Source organism: Accipiter gentilis, chromosome 7 (genome assembly GCF_929443795.1).
Source record: "Accipiter gentilis chromosome 7, bAccGen1.1, whole genome shotgun sequence".
Classification (NCBI taxonomy): domain Eukaryota; kingdom Metazoa; phylum Chordata; class Aves; order Accipitriformes; family Accipitridae; genus Astur; species Astur gentilis.
In genome coordinates, this window is record NC_064886.1 from 37,298,752 (window position 1) to 37,318,882 (window position 20,131).

Below are 20,131 nucleotides of genomic sequence, written 5' to 3' on the forward strand. Positions count from 1 at the left end.
TTTTAATAGCCTGTCTTGGTTTTCCAGGGTAGACTCACTATATGCACCCTATTATCCATACAAAAACTTCGCTATTACAGCTTCTTACTGACAATGTCTTTGTGGATTTTTTTCTGAAAATGTGAAGATCCTAATGTCTCAGTTTCTACCTATGACACACAGACAACCCTCCCTTCTGCCACTCCACAATGCAGCTGTCACAGACATTCTCTTAGAAGAGGAGAGGCTGCAAAGCTGCATATGAGATTTTTTCAGTTCCAGTTTACTCTGTGCATGAATCATTCTAAATTCTTTAGTTCCATGACTGAAGCCAGACTGAAGGCTTAGTACATACCTGAAGTCAAGAATGGTTTTAGCTATTGCCTTCTGTAGGGATAGCCCTTAATGCAGACTTTCGTGCTTTCCTAAACTGGAACCCAACTGATTAAAATTAATTTTTGAAAAGCCAATCATGGTGGAAGGTGTTTTAAAATAGAAGCTGTTTAAGAAAATAATTAAAAGAATAATTGCTATAATGAAAATTTAACATGTCTGGAAATGACCAAAATTATCACAGCTGTCTTCCATGAGCTTAACTTTCTTCTTTTCTGTTAGTAAAAGCCAAAATGTTAGAGATTTTCCAGCTTTACCATAGAGTGGTGCATTTTTAGATTTGTGGCTAGACTGAGTGATCTTCAGCCAGCATCTGAGCCCACACTCTTACATTCTAGTTTCTCTTCATTACCACTGCATCATATCTTCTACAAAGTCATCTTTTTTTCAATCAGTACTGGATACCACTTTCTGAAGTACTTGTTAACAGCAACAAAGCAAAAAGAAAATTAAGTTGCTATGTCATGAGGGTATCACACAATGTTACATAAGATGGCTCCCTCTTAGTTATTAGTTTTATGTCACTTTTGGCATACACTCAAATGAAATGTCGAAAAGACTAGTTAAGGAGTGAAAAATGTATACTGTTTGCCTTCATTAATATTCAACCATGGTTTTTAGCTTCGTTATGACATACTCTTGTGAATGGCAAACAGCAAAAACCAGTTGCTGTGTCCACTATGCCATAAAAAACTTGCATGGTTCTTCCTTATTAATAGGCTTGGAAGATCTTTTTGATGACATAAAAGCTTTCTGCTCTCAGCCAAGGTGCTTCTAGGAGAGTTGAAAACAAACCTAACTTGTCCTCATTGCATAACACACTCACTGTCATTATGAGAATGAATAGGAAATGAATTTCACTGAGTTTGGGGCATATAACAAACAGCAGTGCTAGTCCAGCAATACATCAAAACAGGACAAACAGGTTTAGATGAAACAAGACTGTTTATAAATGAAAAATTTGGATTTTATCAATCTCTTTCAAACAAAACAATTTGATATAAACAAGCACAAGCTTTAACTATTACATTTTAAATATTAGTATTATTTGAGGGTTAAAACTTAGATAACATTAATTCCACTCTATAAACAGCCTATGGCATAGGTTTAATTATCAGTGAATACGCATCTTAAAGTAGATGTAAATTAACTACAGTAGAATGGCATTCATTTTCAACAATTCTGGTTTTATTACTTTTCTCACAGATCAAAGCCATTATACTAGCATAAGGAAACTGTAAAACAATGTGTTTCATTAAAAATCCTTTATATATCCTACTAATTTTTGTGTATTCACAAAACTACATACTAATTTTTCAAATTCTGGTCAGAGTAAAGGTGACATTCAAATACGTAGGCCTGAAAACCTGAGGCATAATGAATTGGGAGTAGAAGCTGACTGTTAGTGGAAGGCTAGTATCTTCAGAAGTGCTGAGTTGTACATCTAGTATGCTTAAATCCCTTAAAAACCTATCTGATTTCAATGAGATGGCTTCTAGCAAATATTCCAGATTTGGTCTTATGTAAAATGTATGATTTTTCATAGAATAAATCAGTAATTCACATTGGACTTTGTGTGACAGGAGATTTAACCTGTAACTCTTTACACATTTTACATAAACAAGACTTGGCCTTGCACTAGGTTAGAATGATGACTTCGAAAGGAAAGCAGAGCTAAAGACACTTGTTACAATGATGATTGTTTTCTTGCACCTTTTCAAAACACTAGCAAAAGACTTTTGAAAGGGCAAATAAATCAGTTTCAGAACTATCGTGCTGAAAACTTATCCTTTTTCAGAATTACTGCTTTCAAAAAAATTTGCCTAAGGAGGCTTCATGAGAAATCTGAATTATTTTATTAACACTGAATGATTTACTTGAGAGTAATCCAAAACTAAACATAAGAAGCCTCCAGCATAACATCTTTCCAACTTCCTGACTTCTTTCAGTAACAGCTGTCAAGTGCCATGAACCAGCCATGTTTAGTTTTTAGGCTGGCAAAATATATGTATTAAATATGTATAAAATCTGCCAGTCTGGGATACAGGTTGTATAAGACTGAAGAGAAAGCAATTACCTGAATTACGGTATATGTGCGGGATAGAAATGTGGTGAACTACTCTGAATTTCTGGAGGCTTTTGCTGCAGAGGTAGTAGAAATAACTGGATACAATAATTACAACAATACAATAATTCACACCATCCATCACAGCACCAAATAAAAATTAAATAAAAGTAATATATCAAATTATGTAAACATAGTGTGATGTGCATTGAGGGCATAATCCATTCATTTCAATTAAGGAAGGACTTTTTATTATCTCTGATGGGGATAAAAGTGAATTATGTTGAAAGTACATCTTGTTTATTTTTGTGTTATAGCTTTCCCTCATAAAAGAAAATGTGAGATAAAATAAAATATGTTAGAAGAGATCAGGAACTGTTGAGTGGAAAGAGATAATGAAATCAAAAGCAAAACAAAGACAAGTGTTCAAGGAGGAAGACATTAACCAGGTCAAAAGCTGCCACAAGTGCAGAATTAAGAAATGAGAGCCCTAACATTTCCCATGAAGATAACTCAGTGAATAGAGAGAAATTAGAGGTGGTGTGTGATGGGAGAACAGAAAGAAGGTAGCTGATGAAGAGGATGAGAATATGCTTTCACAATGGAAAAGCTGTAATACTACTTGTGAGATGCAAGAACCAGGTGGAAATGAATTCAGTGAATAAGGTGACAGGATATTAGGACAAGGGAAGTTCTTCTCTCATTACGAGAATAGGAAGAAATTTGCAAGGAGAGTGAAGGCATGAAACCTGAGTGCTGGAAGTGGGAAAAAGACAAAGTATGAAAAAGGCATATTATAACATACTGGCGAGGGTCCAAAGGAGGGCCACAAAGATGATCAAAGGGCTGGAGAACTTGCCCTGTGAGGACAGACTTAAGGAGTTAAGGTCTTTTCTCCCTGGAGAAGAGAAGGCTCAGGGGGGACCTCATCACCATATTCTGGTACTTAAAGGGCATCTACAAAGAGGATGGAGGCTCCCTCTTCACAAGGTGCTGCATGAAGAAGACATGGGGCAACAGATACAAGTTGCACCAGGAGAGGTTTCATCTTGATATAAGAAAGAAATTTTTTACATTGAGAACTATCATTCACTGGAACAACCTCCCCAGGGATGTGGTAGAATCCCCGTCACTGGAGGTTTTCAAGATGCGATTAGATAGGGTGCTAGATAATCTCATCTAGGGTCCCTGTCCCACAGAAGGTTGGGCCAGATGATCTTTCAAGGTCTCTTCCAACCTGGGCTGTTCTATGACTCTGTGAACATCTTTACTAGGATTTACTGACTTTACAATGGTGCAGGCCCCCTATGGAATTCAAGATGCTCAACTATGTAAACAGATTCCAAAGAGGCATCTATCCCATCAGATTCAATAGGCAGTAACTGGAGTACTTTGATGGAGATCTGAGGAAGGAATTGAAAACTTGAGAATCAGTAACAGAAGCTTTCTCTTTACTCCCTCCATTGTCTTATGAAACAGTACCAACCAGCACTGAAAATTCTTTTTAGAATGTGGGCAAGCCTGCACAGCTAATACACACTAGCAGCGGTTTTCACTGCCAGCTGCCAACCACTGGAATCACCTATAAGTAAACATAAGTAGCAGCAGTAAAATCTTCCTAAGCAAGCTTATACAAAAGTGTCATCTTCATTATTCAACATCTCAAAAAAAGGCATTGGCAACACTGAAATAGCTGGGTTTATAAAACTGAGATTTAGAGATGAGCTATCTTTATTTGAATGCAGTAATTGCATGGTATTTTAAAAAGACATTTTTTTTATTTTACCAAAATGCATAGTCCACGTTTTTCTTACATGCTGTTACGGGAAGATGACACTTAGCTTTTCTAATAGTCAAACGTGGCTTTGCAGAAAAGAACATTGTTAACAATTAAAAATAGTGATTAGAAAAAAACTAGAGGGAAGAATTTTAGAATATTTTAAAATGTGGCCCCTTTGTGGTATGTAATTTTATAAAGTTTCAAGGTCTCAAGTAATAGAAAAATCACAGAAAGGTAATACAAGTAATCTGAAATCCACTACATGCAGTTCTATTTTAACTCAGCAATTCACACCAAATTCTTTCACCACATTAAGAATGAATTCAGGAAAATAAATATCCAAGGAGGAATATGGATTTAATTGTTATTGCTGTTACATTGCTAAAATAAAACAGCTGTGATCACACACTCAGATAAAGCCATTGTTCAACAAATATTTTTATTAAACATCTCCGTAGTGAAGATGAGTCCAGCTCCCCAAGAGCAGAGCAGACTGCTTCCTGGACCACCCATTGCTCCCTAGGTAAAACAATTCATCCAGCTGTTGGTGGGGGGTGGAGGAACTTGATCAGACACACTGGACACTATGGTAGTTATGGAGCAACTCATGTTTGCTCGCTGACACATTAAACTATAACAACTGTATTTTAACATTCAAGTAAATAGACCACAATCTTTTTTTAAATCATTAATTTGACCACTAGCTAATGACAGCAACAGTCTTTCTTAAATGGCACCTTCCCAACAATAACAATGACCTGCACAGCCCACAGGAGTGAAGTCTCAGAAAACTAAGGTCAGCTGATTACAGGAGGAAAGGGGTGAAAAGCAGGCACATAGGAAGGTCAGAGGTACAACAGGAGCAGTCAGGAAAATAAATTGGCCATGGTCGTACAGCAAATAAACTGTGTGTCAGAGTTGTGAATAAAATCCAGAAAACCTGATTCCTTGTCTCTCTGCTCTACTGCCCTAGTTTTAACCAGATTCTCTCTCAAAATGACTTTCTAATATGGACAGTCCAAGAGACTGAAACATTTTTCCTATCTACAAAACAAATGTGGCAAAAGGTATATAAAGGTTTCCTTCACACAGTCACTCCACCATTTATGTCATGACCAGAAAGGCTTTGTTAATTAGTATTATACACTTCTTCCAGGTCAGTAATCAGAATGTCTGAGTCTGCAGAACTTGTCATTTGTCTGTTTAAGAATTGGTGTCAGAGTATTTTCAAGAATTAGCCAAACTTAAATCTGAGTCACCTTTTACAGGGGTGTTTCCTTCAAGTTCTGCCATCAGTCTGCGTTTGCCAAATGTTGGGGGTATTAGAGGAGTTGTAAATCACAAGACCTTTTCAAGCACAACATCTATAAATATCCAATATTGGTCAAGACTTAGATCACTTTTCTGCTTCAATAAAATAATAAAAATCTCATATTCAGACCAGGTAGAAATTAGCCAAGGAAAGTATGAAGGTTCATACTCATGAGATTTTCTATGTAAAAGAGCTACATAATCTACAGGAGTATATATGACAAAGACTTAAAACTGTAAAATTGTTTCTAATTTCTAATTGTAAACATGCACTGTTTACCACAGGATGTCCAGTGTATTTTTTCCAAATGGCTTTAAAGCAAACCAATTAGGCAGCTGGTCTTATCTAAGACTTAAGTGCCAAACGAAAAACAGATTTAGGATGGGCTCCAAATTACTGAAGTCGAGACATTTGAAAGTGTATTAATCAGGTTTCCTAATAACACATCAGTCACTGAATACAAGTGCTCAGTTTTAATTTAAGGCTTTATCAGCCACTTGGAACATGGAGACCATGGGTGAAGTCTTCAGTGATGCAAATCAGAGCAGTTTTCTTGTAATCCGCAATTACACAAGTTCAGAACTGGTCTAAATATTTAAGATGCCTATTTTAAATTACCTGATTGTATTTGCATTTCGGTGAGATATCTGTATACTTATTAATCAAACACAGAGCTTCTTAGTCTAGAAAGTTTGCTTCATAAAATGTAGGTTTTTCTTTCCCTTTGGCAAGTATTGTCTTCCATGGTGGAGGCTTCCCTCTAGTGGACACTTTCTCTGATGTTTTATTTGTAAGGTTTTAGTAATCTAATGGAACAGTTGTACAGTACCTCCAATATCATGTATTTGCTTTCCGATTTAAAATAATTAAAAGGAAATGCCTGACAGGACTTAATTAGTGCCTATACAACGTTTCCTGAGGGCCTTTAAAATTATTGCAGCAGTCTCAAGACCAGTTACTTCAAATTGTAATACAGTGTAAAACTGTTTAACAAACTTAGGTATGTAAACAGCAAAATCATGTCCTGAAAAAACTAATTATTGATTCAATAGTTCAGGGAATAGATACAAGGATAAGAGTAGTGTTGTTCTGTATTGACTGGCTGCTAATTTTACCAAGTTCTCAGTACTGATCTAATTAATTAATCTCCAGTCTGTTTGTGGGGGATACACTTACTGGCTCTTTCAGTATCCTGTTATTTAGAGAAGGGCAATAGATTGATAGCTGACTTGCTGGGTGCACTGGCTTCTTCAAAACATTTAACTTTAAAAAGATGCACTTGGGGCTCCTATATGGAACAAATAATTAAACTTTTTTGTTCTTTCCTATGGAAGTATGATCACATAATTTACAACTGAGAAACCATCTAAGGATGCCAACTAGCTACATTCTATTTTCATTATTCAGCATTGACAAAGGGCTGTCTTAGCATGAACTTTCAGATGTGAACTTTTCTTTCTTCAGAATGTAACATTAAAAGCATTCATAGTAGCAGTAACTCTCAAAATGCAAATCTCAGCCCACTAATTGAGACCACTAACACATTTATTTTGATTTTCAAATACTTGCCAGGTGATAGTGGTATGTGGTTACTATTATGGTTCTACGGAATTTACTGAGAATCCTAAATTCATTCAAACAAATATGATCTGGGAAGTAGTTTTCTGAGCTTCAGATAGAGTAAGCAGAGGCTTTTTGAAACAGCTTAAAGTTTAATGAAAGTGTATGTTTTTCCCAACACTAAACTTTTCTATTCCAAGTCTCCCAGAGTGCCAAAATCTACTTTTTTCCCCACATGGGCTGTTGACCTGACTATTTCTCATTAATCCTTTAATAAAATTTTGGAGGCCACATGGTAGCCTGTCTGACATTTTCCATCTGTGGGGATTTTAGTAGAATACACTTATTTTCCCAGTTCAATTAGAGGAATCTCATTCCAGCTGAACAGATGCCCACATCACGAAGCAATGTCACAACAGTCTCTTTTTTTTTGTCAGTTTCTCTAAAGAGAAATCAGTACTTGTTAAGAAAATTTAATAATAATATAACTATATAATACATGCATATATATGCATGCATCCCTTATGAATGAAATTCTTTTGCTCTTTCTAAACATGGACTCTAGCTGAAAAGTCACTGCTCATTTGTAGCTCAGACAAGACTCCCAATGCAGCAAAACCTCAGAAATAAAGTCACTGGGGAGGATTTTCTGCAATCCTTTTATGAAAGAGAATTAAACAAGGACTTTAGAACTGGGCCTGGTTCAAATAAGATCAAACAGTATGGTGTGCCTAAAGGAGACACAGAGATTTGCAAGGTCCAGTGTATAATTTATAAAAATGTCAGTAATGTGGAATCAAACTTGTCTCAAGTAAAGACGTCAGGGATTTATAAAAGTAATTTACATAACAGAGGTGTTCTAATAGACAGAACCAAAGAATACATATTACACTTGAGAATATTTTACGGTGGCCTGTTCAGAGAGAAGGCTGCCTAGTATGTGTGATCTGCAGTCAAGTTTTCCCTATACAGAGATTAAGCATGCCAAAAATTACATAATATAGAGAAGAACAGAGCATTTAAAAGAAGGGTAGAGCTAAATTCTGTACTACAGATCATATCAGATATGCACACAAGATTTATTTCTTCACTGTAATTTCAGTAACTGTGCTCAGTTAGACTGCTGAAAATTGTAAACAGAGATAGTGCCAGTAATTAACCCCTTCATTAGAAAGAGGTTTAAAACAAGTACCCTCACCCATACTGTTGATTTTAGCAAAACTACACTAAATTCTGTTTAAATGTGGAAAACTACATGAGAGTCAACAAACAAGTATGAAGCCTATAAGTGTCTTTTTTTCCTGCAAATAATTAGAAAAAAATAAATTCTTTAAATCCTAGAACTAGTCATATAAAGCTGTAGGTGTGATACATGGGCAATCGATATGAGCAATATTGCAGCACTTAGTATTCTATCATGGCATCATCCTCTCAGGGCTCTCTAGAGCACCAACCTCCTTTCAGGACAGCTAAATTACACTAAGTTGAAAAGCTCAGGAGAGGGGAAACATACAAACTAGTCTGGGATTCCTCCCCTTTTCTTTCTCTCACTTCTCCACAAACACTTACAAAGGCAATGTATGTTTGCATGAGTTCCTGAGCAGTGCTGCTGTTTACCTTCATTTTGGCACCTGAGAATAAGGAAGGGAGAGTATCTCTGCTCAAGCAATAGCCATCATTGTTTACATGTATGGTTTTTGTTAATGTTTCCTTTCAAAGGTGGATTTTGTTGAGGAAATTCTCCAGGTTTTTGAACATAACTTACTAGCAGCTAGAAAGGAGTGCTTTACACTAGGATTTAGAATAGCAATGCTTTTCACAAGATTGAGAGCTCACATATATAAGGTAGGGAATATGACAGGGAATTCATAGAAGGAGGGTATTGCTAAGCGCATAAAATAGGGGCCAGGTAGCCTTAAGGCATTAATATTTCCCAAATAGTACTACTATTTAACGTATGACTGAAAGTTGTGGATAAACCTATTAATACACTTGGAAGAACATTTCTGCATTATCCCAAGTGTTATCAGACACGACCTGAAGAGCATCTGTGAGACTACAAAGAAATGAGAAAATTTTTCTTTTATTAATGTGCCCTCTCCCCAGGAAAACACTGAACTCGTTGAATTAATAAAATGTACCCAATCTGGTAAGAACATTCTGTAACATGTTGTATGCAAGCTGGCTTTAGCTCTTTTTGTTAGTAGGATTAATTTTTAGAAATCTAAGACTTTCATGTTAATCCCAGATAATAGTGCAGTTTGGTACACTAAAATAATCAGATTACCGTGAATGTCAGCACGATTTGATTTTAAATTACGTGAAGCATGTTACTGGAACTATCACCCCCTCATTTTATGAAAGGATGACCTGCAAGAATGTCAGACATGGTTCACCATGTCTCAATAGCTGCAGACCTCTGCTTCAAGTCATTTTTAAAAATATGGTTTTGTTTATTCAAATACTGACTTTTTGGGTGCAAGTTAGCACAAGAATTTTTAAAAGATGTGGGCTTAATCACAACAATGGATGTGCAAATATTATGTAAGAAACTGGTATATAAAATTACCTTCTATACATATACCACTGAGTTACCACCTGCTACAACCAAATATCTGATTTGTGGTTTCAGTTAAAAAAAATACTATCCTACCTAGACCTTCCAACTAATTGATTAATGAACTTCCTTTTTGCATCTCCCTCGTTCCCCATATCTTTACTCTGATTGGTTACAGCAGGGCTCATGCCTATTTTATTTCTGGTTAATCTGATTAAGTAAGAACCTGGGATTGTGATGTCAGGGCATTAGCAGAAAGAAGTAATGCTTCCTCTAGGAAGGATGGCAATTTTGACCTTTTAGAAGCAGGTCATGATCTGACTGCAAGATGAAAATAGAGCAAGACAAATAATACCAACTCATTCTCCGATAGGATAGTTCAAGTAAGATTATGGCTCGTGGACTGCAGGTAAGAAAGCATAATGCACTCATATTTGGTTATTTGATTGAAGGAAGCTTCGGGTGTGGGGGAAGAGGTTAGCTTCAGCAAAAATAGTAGAACATTAGAAATACTGACTAATGAAAGGCCTTGTTTCTTATATTTACTCAAGAGAAAAACTGGCTTTCAGAACAGAGGCATCTTAACAGACCTAATTTTTTTACAAACTTAGGACATTATTTATTTGATTTTAATATACCTATATTCATATTCTTTCATTCTGTGCTGATGAAACAATACTTATTTATTAATCTCTTTATTGTACAAAATTGATGTAGTTAATTTTGTTGGGTTTTCCCCCCTTAAATTCAGAAACCTACATCAGTAAATGAGCAACAGATGAGACTGAATCTAAATTAAACAACTAATTTCTCAAGTGATAAGCTCATGATTTAAAAATGTAATGACTTTGTATGATAGTTTAGTAGACTGCTTTATTATAATGGGATGCTGCTGTATTATTTAGCATGTGCCACAAAACAAATGCTTTTTATGAGCCTGTAAGGTATATGCAGCCTGTTGCTATGGTGATGCGGTGCTCAAACTGATGCAATCCTTAAGGTTCTGTTCATGAACATTTCAGCAGACCATAAAAAATGTTTCACACATAGCAACAAACAAGATATTAATGTAGCGGATATTGTTTGCACAAAATAGTCTCAGTGAGCATAGTCGTTAACCAAATAAAGGTACTAAACTGCACTGTTGGAGTAGCTGTAAGCAGTGATCACTATGCACACCTGTATGCTTCAAGATTAGCTTTATTCAATAGTTACAGTAACATGGACAAAGTTCATCCCTCACTTGAGCTGAACAAGTTGTGATGCCTCTCATCAAATGCAGCAAGAAGCTAAATTCTGAACTTTAACTTGCTGTGCAGATGAAAGTCCAATTTATAGCTGCAAAAGCAAACTGTAAGGCTGAAGTCCATCAAACATGGCAATCAGTATCATGATTGGGCAAAAGAAAAACTGCTCAAATCGCAGGTAGGGTAGTTATTGCATTTAAGCTGCAGTTATGCATAATGCAACAGAGGTGGGCATCTTGCAAAAAAAAAAAACCAAACACCAAAACCCAACAATAAAACAACCGACCCACCCTACAGCACTTTTGAAACTGTTTGTCATGTCAGTGACTATACTTAAAGGTGCTTTTTCTGTACTCCAAATAAAAATTATGTTTGTGTGTTCCAGTAGTCTCAAAAACTGTCTTTTAACTTTGGCCAATGCTTATAATTAGGTCCTATCATCACTGCTTCTTGTTGACAGAATCCCATATCTTGTGTGTGTATTTTGTCTGTCACCACTAGCAACCTCACACAGGCAGAAATTAGTCCATTTCAAACTGGCCAACTGGGTTAATATAACACACAAACAACAATAAGAAGTTCTGCACTGCATTAAAGCCTGCTCATAGATGCTAATGTCTAGCCTGATCTACAGCTGATACCAGCGTAACTGCCAGTATCTCTTCCAAGATTAATAAAGCACTAACAAACTTAATTTAAAAAAAATCCTTCACCTAACCTTTCACTTTGCTGACTTCAGCCATGAATAAAATAGTAACTAAACCAGGCAAAATAGTACTCCTGACACTCTAAACAGTGCTCAACTGCAAGACTATTCTGTAAGTCTAACTTGGAACATCAAGGCCTATCAATTTTGAGTACTTGCAGAATACAGTTAGTTCAGCCAGGATGAGATTCTATATGCATTGCCTTGTACTACGATAATCTGTTCTTTGAAATTCTTGTTCACACCTGTCTCTCTAGTTTTAACTTTAAATGAAGTAGGCTTTCGTGGCCAATTTAAAATAAACAGCAGTAATTGTTTATCTCATTTTTGTGGCTGCTGTGAGTTTTACAAGTAATAACCTACTCCTGTTCCCTACAGTCCATTTTTCATTTCTTCCTAAGCACTCACTTCTCCTATGCCAAAAAAGGAGAATTAAAAACAATTCATCTGCCTAAGAGTTTGCAGGTGTTAACTTGCTTGTTAGCAATACTTTATGCTGTTACTGCCTAGTTCATAGCTCTGTGCTGTCTATTAGCAAGCCACTGTACCGAGCTCTGTTGAATGCAACTGGTGTGTAGTTAACCTGTTTTGCACTAGTGAAGCTCTGAGCCAGCTTCGTATTTTTCTTTCAATTAGTTCTGTAATTTTTTAACAATAACAGGGCAATATTAGATGTGACAATCTCACTAATTCAAGTTTTTTCTTAACTTATTTCTAATACTTACATATTAGCCCTCTTATTCCCAATTGTTTCTACGTTATTATATTTCTTTTTTGCCTGCTTTTGTACCACCACTTCATAAATGAACAAAGACCAAAGTATCCATTATGGTCTTGAAGGGTGGTAGAATCCAAAACCACAATCTGTTTGGGGCCAAAAGACTAGTCAGAAGAGAAGCCAAATTGAGAACTTCTAGGCATCCAGACACTTCTGGGTGCAACAGCCTGGAGCCAGCATATTGAAGAGAGAACTGTAATCCTAAACCCTGGTGGCAAAAGGATTAAGGCCCTGATCTGTGGGAAGTAGCTATGGCCTCTCCCCAACCATGCTGAGGAGCAATCTGCTAGCAGGGCAAACAGCACAACGAGCTGAACTGCAGCACAGCAGTCTCTGGTTCCCCCCTGTGGGCACTTCTCTTCCCACTACCATCTCAAAGCTTCTCCTTTGGGGTAAATCATCTCCCCTGTCCTCTGAGACAGCCGGTGGTTGGTATGTGCTTAACTCTTGTCAAAAATTCAGTTGTGAATTCACACTTAGGAGACAGAATTTTCTCTTCTACACAATGGAAAATGATGGTCAATGCAGTGCAGCATCCCAAAGTCACCTGCTGACTGGAGATCAAGCTGTAATCCCAATCTACTTGCCTTAAATTTTAATTTTTGCTTGTCTACCACATGAACAAGCTACTGTGCTCTGCAGAAGGGGGAATGGAGAATACAAGAGGAGTTTTGTTCTTTTGGGTTTTTCATGAGTTGATGATGGTTGGGAATTTCTTTTATAATGCCTGGTGCAAAGTAGTTATCTATCCATTCACATCTCAGACAAGCACACTAGCTTGTGTGAATTATCAGACAGATTGTAAACTGTATTGTTCTATCAAAAAAGTTCAAAAACTTTCAGATACATTTTTATTTTGACACATTATTGAGGGGTGTGTGGGCAGAGGAATCTTTCTCCACATTATCAGAGACTGGAAGGTATGGTTCTGTTTTTACTCTTAGAGCTATTTCCCTTTCATTTGCAGATAAGAGATGAAGAAATTGGCTATAACAAAAATCTATTTTGCATTCCTAAGCATTACGAAGAAGATTTAGAAAGAGTCTTCATTCCTCATGGACTCATCCTGGACAGGTATGAGGGTAAACAACAAAGAATAGTGACAGTGATGCCAATGATCCATTTCCCTCCAAACGAAAAGACTGAGGCCCTAGCCTGCATAGCCCATGAGAAACATGGAAACCCTGCAGCTGTAACACTTGTATTCTAGAGTTTAATACAAAAGGAGTTTTACAGAGAGGATTCTTCTACAATGCCAGTTAAGTTTCCATGTCATCTCAAATATCTTTAAACTTTCCTATCCTGTCTTGTTTAGATATATAGATTTAATCAACAGTATGTCAAGTGGAGTAGGCATCATCTTGTGAACTGCAAATATGTAACTAATTTTCCTGTGTCTGAATGTGGTCACAATTTACTGTTTACAAAAACCTAACAGCAAGATCAAAATTTAACACATGGACAAACAAATATGATATACAAAACAATTTAAAGGATATGGTTGTTTGCTTTTTTGTTGTTTTTTTTTCCTTCCAGGACAGAACGTTTGGCTAGAGATATCATGCAAGATATGGGAAGCCATCACATTGTTGCTCTCTGTGTCCTTAAAGGAGGCTATAAGTTCTTTGCTGATTTGCTGGACCATATAAAAGCACTGAATCAAAATGGTGATAAATCTGTGCCTATTACTGTGGATTTTGTTAGAATAAAAAGCTACTGTGTAAGCAACTCTCTTTTCTTTGGAAAATCAACTCTCCCCATACATTGACATTCTGAATACTGGTAGTTTATACGAAAACTCCACAAAAATTGAGTTTATGCATATATCTTGTTCAAAGCAATTCAATTTATTACACACTGAAAAGCAACTGACTTAGCAATCTGCCCCAACAATCAGATGGATATTGTATATTCACTGGAATGAACCTATAGCAGAACACTTAACAAAGCCAGGGTCAGGTCTCCTATGTCCTCCTCTCCAGCCTAAAGCTTCCATACAGGTTCTACTCTGTCTTTACCATGGCACCCTTTGGTGGGAGGGAGTATGGGGAGGAACTTAGCATCACAGACTTGCTTATTGTCTTTCTCTGCATTATTTTTTTATTCTGTATAGATAGTAATGGAGAGACTTGTTTTCATAATCTGTGTGTTGGGGAAGAGGTAACTTTTGCCTGAACCAATCATAGCTGTTCCAAGCCAATTACTGTAAACCAGTGACTTACGCTATTTTTTTCTGGTTTATCTTCTCCCCTCTTTGAAGGCTACAGCTCTGTGCACTGATCAAAACTTACCCCATGCTAAATACAACAGTTTACAATACCCTATAAAATTCTAAAACCAATCTGGGGTAACAAAAATAGCTGAAAGCAATGGTATCTATTCCATGAATATGGATGTACTCTTGTTCCATGCAAACATCTGTCTGCACTGACACTTCACTCTCTCCTCTTGCTCTCAGCTACTTTACACAGCACTCCTTCAGTAAAACAGCTTTTAATTTGCAAGTGTCATTTGATAGGCAAAAAGCAAGAGCAGCACAGCGTTTGTACACATACAAGATAACACTTTTGAGCATGTTTTATGTGACTTCCCTCTCTTCTTTCTCCTTCTAGAATGACTCACCTACAGAAGAAATCAGTATTGTTGGTGAGGAACTGTCTACACTAAGTGGGAAGGTATGAATTAGCATCTTCAGCTTTTAAGGGGCAAGAACAGTTCTTGCGTATCTTCCAGGAAGTCCATCTTTATTAAGATTTTGATACTATGTATTTACAGTCACTTAACTCTGTTTTAAAATGCCATGCTTTGAAAGACTGAGTAATTCCCACTGATCCCAGTGGAAACCTAATGGGATCAGTACTGAATGCTTCTAAAGATCCTATTCTACATTTTATTGCACAGCCCCCAGAAGTGAACTATCTTAAACTGACTCATGCAGTATGGTTCTAGAATGCTATCGCTATACATAGAATAATATATAAAACCTGACATAGGTGGCTTTCTCACAGTATTTTATGCTTCCATAAATACTTACAGAAAGACTCTTCAGAAGGCACTAAAATAATGTAACCAGTTAAGTGACAAGCTCCTTTGAAAATCAATTGCAATTTACCTGTAACTGAAGCTTGTAGTGCAAACTTTTCCTGGCTGTATAATTCACTGAATGTTGCCATGTAAATATTTTCTTTTCTTTCTCTCCCTACATGATCTTTCCCAGAATGTGTTAGTAGTAGAGGTAAGTAAAGATTGGAGTGTGGGGGGAGGGAAAAACATGGACTTTTTTCTCCCCATTTTGCAAGTTAATATCTTTTGCATATAAAACAATTAATTATGTTACTGTGCTGCCACGGTTGCTGACTGGCTTTTATTCTTTAAGTTAATCCACTGACAGTCTGTTGTCTTTTTCTTTCAGACTCGGAGGATAATATATTTTTTTATCTCTTTCAGGACATTATTGAGACTGGTAGAACAATGAAAGCACTACTTTCAAAACTAAAAGACAACGAACCAAAGATGGTAAAAGTTGTAAGGTATAATGATATGGCCATTTACTAATGTATTGTTATGAAAAGATACAAAAAAAATCATTTAGGTGAATAGTCAGTGTATGCTGGTGGGTGTCTGTTTTTGTTTGGAGTTTGGAGGAAGAGGAAGTAAAAGCAGGAAGCAATCCTTACCCAGCTGGTGAAAAACTAAGTATTTATTAAACTGGGAACTTTACATATGCACTACCACCTTCATTGTTAAAGTGAATAAAAAAGGTTTCCTGGCTCTTTTTGCACAGTCCATAAAGTCTGATGGATTCCCTTTTTCTTACCTCCTTACGTTTGAAGGAAATTCGGCTCTTTCCATAGGTTTCATAACACTTTCTCGGTTGCCTCAATACGAGAATGACAACACTCAGAATTTTTCTTAATATCCTCAGTCATACACATTTTCAGAGTCTAAGAGTTTATCAGCACTTTCAAGATGAATTCAAGTAGCATTCTAGATCTGCTTTTAGATGATCTCTCAAAGGATTTTTTTTTTAATATCCCTGTCTCTGTCAAGTAATCACAATGCTCTGAAAGAGCACTTCTTGTTTTATGTACCAGCTATGCTCATCCCAGTGATTGTCCAGGAAGTTCTCAGTTTCTTCAGAAGCACACAAGAAAAGCAAGAATGGATATGATTTAGTGGAAGAAATCATAGTGGTGTTGCCCAACTTGTGCTCTTCTCTCTCCCTCCCTGCTAAAATCTTTCCATGCCACTTGAACTTGCTTACCTGTCTGTGCTATTCTAGTTTGCTGATACACTGCTACATGAAAAGATAATGATTTGGGATACAGAACTGAAGAGAACTAAATGTAAAACAACAGAGTCCTTTGGACCTTCAGAATTAACCTAGATCAGAGCCTTCGCTTCTTCCTCAATTGTAATTCTGTTACAATAATCTCATTGTTTTAATTTAACTGCATGATTGTAGAAGCTTATGGGGAGGGGCAGGAGAAGTGAAGTACACAGCTTAGAGCAAGACATATTCTAAAAAACATAACCACCTCTGCTCTGCCTTACAGCCTGCTCATTAAAAGGACACATCGAAGTCCAGGTTACAGACCAGACTGTAAGTATTGCGTTTTTCTGTTTGTCCAAAATATGATCTCATAACTTCACTTCATGGAGTAAGTCTAACGACTAGCATATAAGTTTCAGGAAGGCCAAAAGAAATGGGGAGGAAAAAAAAATAAATTTTAAACTGACAACCAGCTGTCCCATGCTGAAACCTCACAACGCCTTTTTTCTTTTTTTCTTTTTTCTCCCCCCCCCCCCCCCCCCCCCCCGCTGGTCTGAGTGCAGGTTTGGCAATTTGTTAGCAGATACCAGAAACAGAATCAACCTTAACTTTGTATTGTTTGGCTTTGACCCTAAAAGGCATTTGTTTTGAGTCTGCATTAAACTTGCCTTGTTTTCAAACTGAAAATCCCTACTGAGTTGCAGTGCATCTACTATTACACTTCTGTAAAATCTCACTCCTTGTCTCCCTCTCCCAGGAATACTTCCTAAGTAGGTTTTAAATAATTATTTTGTTCTTAAAATGCATTCTCTTAACATTTTAATTGTATTACTAACTGATGGGGATAGTATAGATTCTAACCTTTGTCATCAATTTACAGCTCTGATTCTTAAAGAAGCATGCTAAGTACCTTGAAAGCAAGATGATGTATTTGTTAAGTATTACACTTAAATAGCTGAAGCATGCGTCCAATACAAACTATGTACTTAAAAGCTATTTACACCACCCAAGGATAAAAAGAATTGTATTTTCTTACAGATATAGGCTTTGAAATTCCAGATAAATTTGTTGTTGGATATGCTCTTGATTATAATGAATACTTCAGAGATCTAAATGTAAGTACATACATGTGTGCCTCGACTGTTACATATATGACTGTTACCACAGGTAAACAGCAAGAATATTAGCTTATACTAGGAGCTTCTCAACAAAACTTCAAATCTGACTAGAAACTTCCATTAAAAGGGCAAAACCATTATTAATGTGCCAAGCTAATAATTCAATGTAAATGTGTAAAAACTTGTTTATGCCTCACCTTTTTATGAATCTACTCCACAAGCCCAGCTGTGTTTTAAGATATTTTGAATCCTCCAGGATGGTTGGCAGCATACAATCTGCTGACCCCATCTGAAAAGAAAGTAACTTGTAATTTGGCTTTAATTTGATGTTTGTCTGTCTGAGTGAAATCCTATGTTGCTCTCTTCTAGCCAAGTCTTTAAGATGGCTGTGTGTGGACTGTGTGTGAAGGTTTTTCCTACACTGAGTAACATGTCCACCAAGATCTCTTTTCCTTTATTCCATTGCAGTCTCTTTAGGTTGAACTGAGTAATAGACTTGGAAAGAGTGTAACTGATAGAGAGAGCTGATCTTTTTTTCCCTCCTTAGTTTTCAAAAGTACTTTCCTAAATCTGGTCAAGTGGAGAAGTTTTCCACTTCAAAGTCTTTTTAATAAGACAAACCAGTTCTGTTAAAAGACATATAATGGATCTATGCTATTGCAAAGCAATATGAAAAGGATACAATAATTGAACAAACCTGACCTCTTGAGAATATACAAATGTATAAATTACAGATGAGCTTGGAAGCAATATTAACATCTCAATTTTACTGCAAATCTTAAACTTGCAACCAAACTCACAAAGATTACTGTTCTGGTGTGTTTTCCTTACAATGCCAGGAATACGACTGAAAAACATTCTTGCATTTTCTTTGAAGGCACAGATCAACTAATGTACTTTTATTTTTTTAGCACATCTGCATTCTGAAAGAGAAAGCCAAAGAGAAATATAGGATCTGATAATATCGGTCTTCTGCAACAATACTTCAGTGGCATGTACAGCTGTGTGGATGAATAATAAGTAATCTACTAGTTGTGCTCCTTTCACTGGAGAACTACATTTTCTGAAGATACTATATATTTTTTTTCCTATAGCAATTATGTAAAACAGCTTAAAGGTGAATGAGTTCTGTTCAGGTTTCACTAAAACTTGAACAGAACTCTGGCCATAAAATGGCTATTACATTCTGCTGGAATGTAGCCAGGACCCGTACATGTGTTATGTAATTATGCTTGGGTTTTAATTTACTATATGAAGTAACACATTATGCATATTGTATATAAACTGCACTTATTTTTACATGTGAGCTTGTGTGTGTAAATATATACACCAGTACTTTAGGTAACAAATAGGATGAATAAGCATTTAAGGGCTTGAGGTTAAGTCAACTCTACAAAGCACATACCACACAGAAAACACATTTGGTTCTTTAGCTTAATGCAACAAAAAAAAGTAAACATTAAGGTAATTACAGTGAGATTAGTTCTTATACTTTCCATGTAATGTGGGGTGTTGTGTCCTGGTTTTTGAGGGATCACGTGTTGATTGTACCATTGTGGTGTTACTCTGAATCCAGGTTAACGCTCATTAGTAGCTGTTAAGGCTGGATGATAAACCACTACAGTGGGAAATTGTTTCTGCTACTTGTGTGTCCCTAATGAGAGCTGGAAGCTAAATTTTACTGCCCAGAAACTACGCCGAGCTTGAGGCAGTCTCTGACACCTCACTGTTTCCTACCTGGACTAAATGATTAAACAAACTCTTGAGACCTTGGGTTTTGGTTGGTTTTGGTCCCGTCCCCCCCCCCCCCCCCCCCCCCGTGAATTGAAGAGTACTGAGCTAGGCGTCTGTGTTCCAAGAAGCTCTGTTGATGTCCTTTAGCTTTTACGAGTCCTGTGCTACAGGTGACTAGGCTTTGACAGGGGTGCAACGCTGCTTTCCGGAGCCCCCCGATAGCTGGAGGCTGTGCTCTGCCACGTTGGCCGCCCCTTAAAGCGATGCTAGCGCCTGTCTGAGTGGACCCCTTACCTAAAGCAACGCGAACGGCTCTTACAGCAGCCCCGCGTCACCCGCCTCCCTCGCCCCTCTGAGGGCGGGCCACGGACGCCGCTTGGCGGGGCGCGGTGCCAAACGGCTCCGTGGGTTTCTGCTCTTCCCAGCTGGAGCGAGGGCTGCTAGCAGCGAACGCCACCGTTCTCTAGGTAAACCTAGGCCGGGGAAGCTGTCGCCGGCCCTAGGAAGGGACCCCGGCCGCGGCGGCGGAGCCCGGAGAGCCGTCCCCTCAGCGCCCGCCTCAGAGCGCCTCACTCTCCCCGGCGGCAGCGGGAATATCGCGCGCAGCCGCCCCGTGAGGGCCCCCTCGC

General features: G+C 37.4%; 1 protein-coding gene across 1 annotated transcript; it reads left to right on the plus strand.

The window, feature by feature from the left end:
- The first annotated feature begins 9,912 nt into the window (after positions 1 to 9,912).
- On the plus strand, positions 9,913 to 19,528 carry LOC126041188 (hypoxanthine-guanine phosphoribosyltransferase-like). The gene is made up of 9 exons (XM_049806548.1): positions 9,913 to 10,055; positions 13,345 to 13,451; positions 13,914 to 14,097; positions 14,990 to 15,052; positions 15,595 to 15,612; positions 15,825 to 15,907; positions 16,934 to 16,980; positions 17,689 to 17,765; positions 18,680 to 19,528. The coding sequence occupies exons 1-9, from the start codon at positions 10,038 to 10,040 to the stop codon at positions 18,725 to 18,727; spliced, it is 645 nt and encodes a 214-aa protein (XP_049662505.1). The 5' UTR covers positions 9,913 to 10,037; the 3' UTR covers positions 18,728 to 19,528.
- Positions 19,529 to 20,131: the final 603 nt, after the last annotated feature.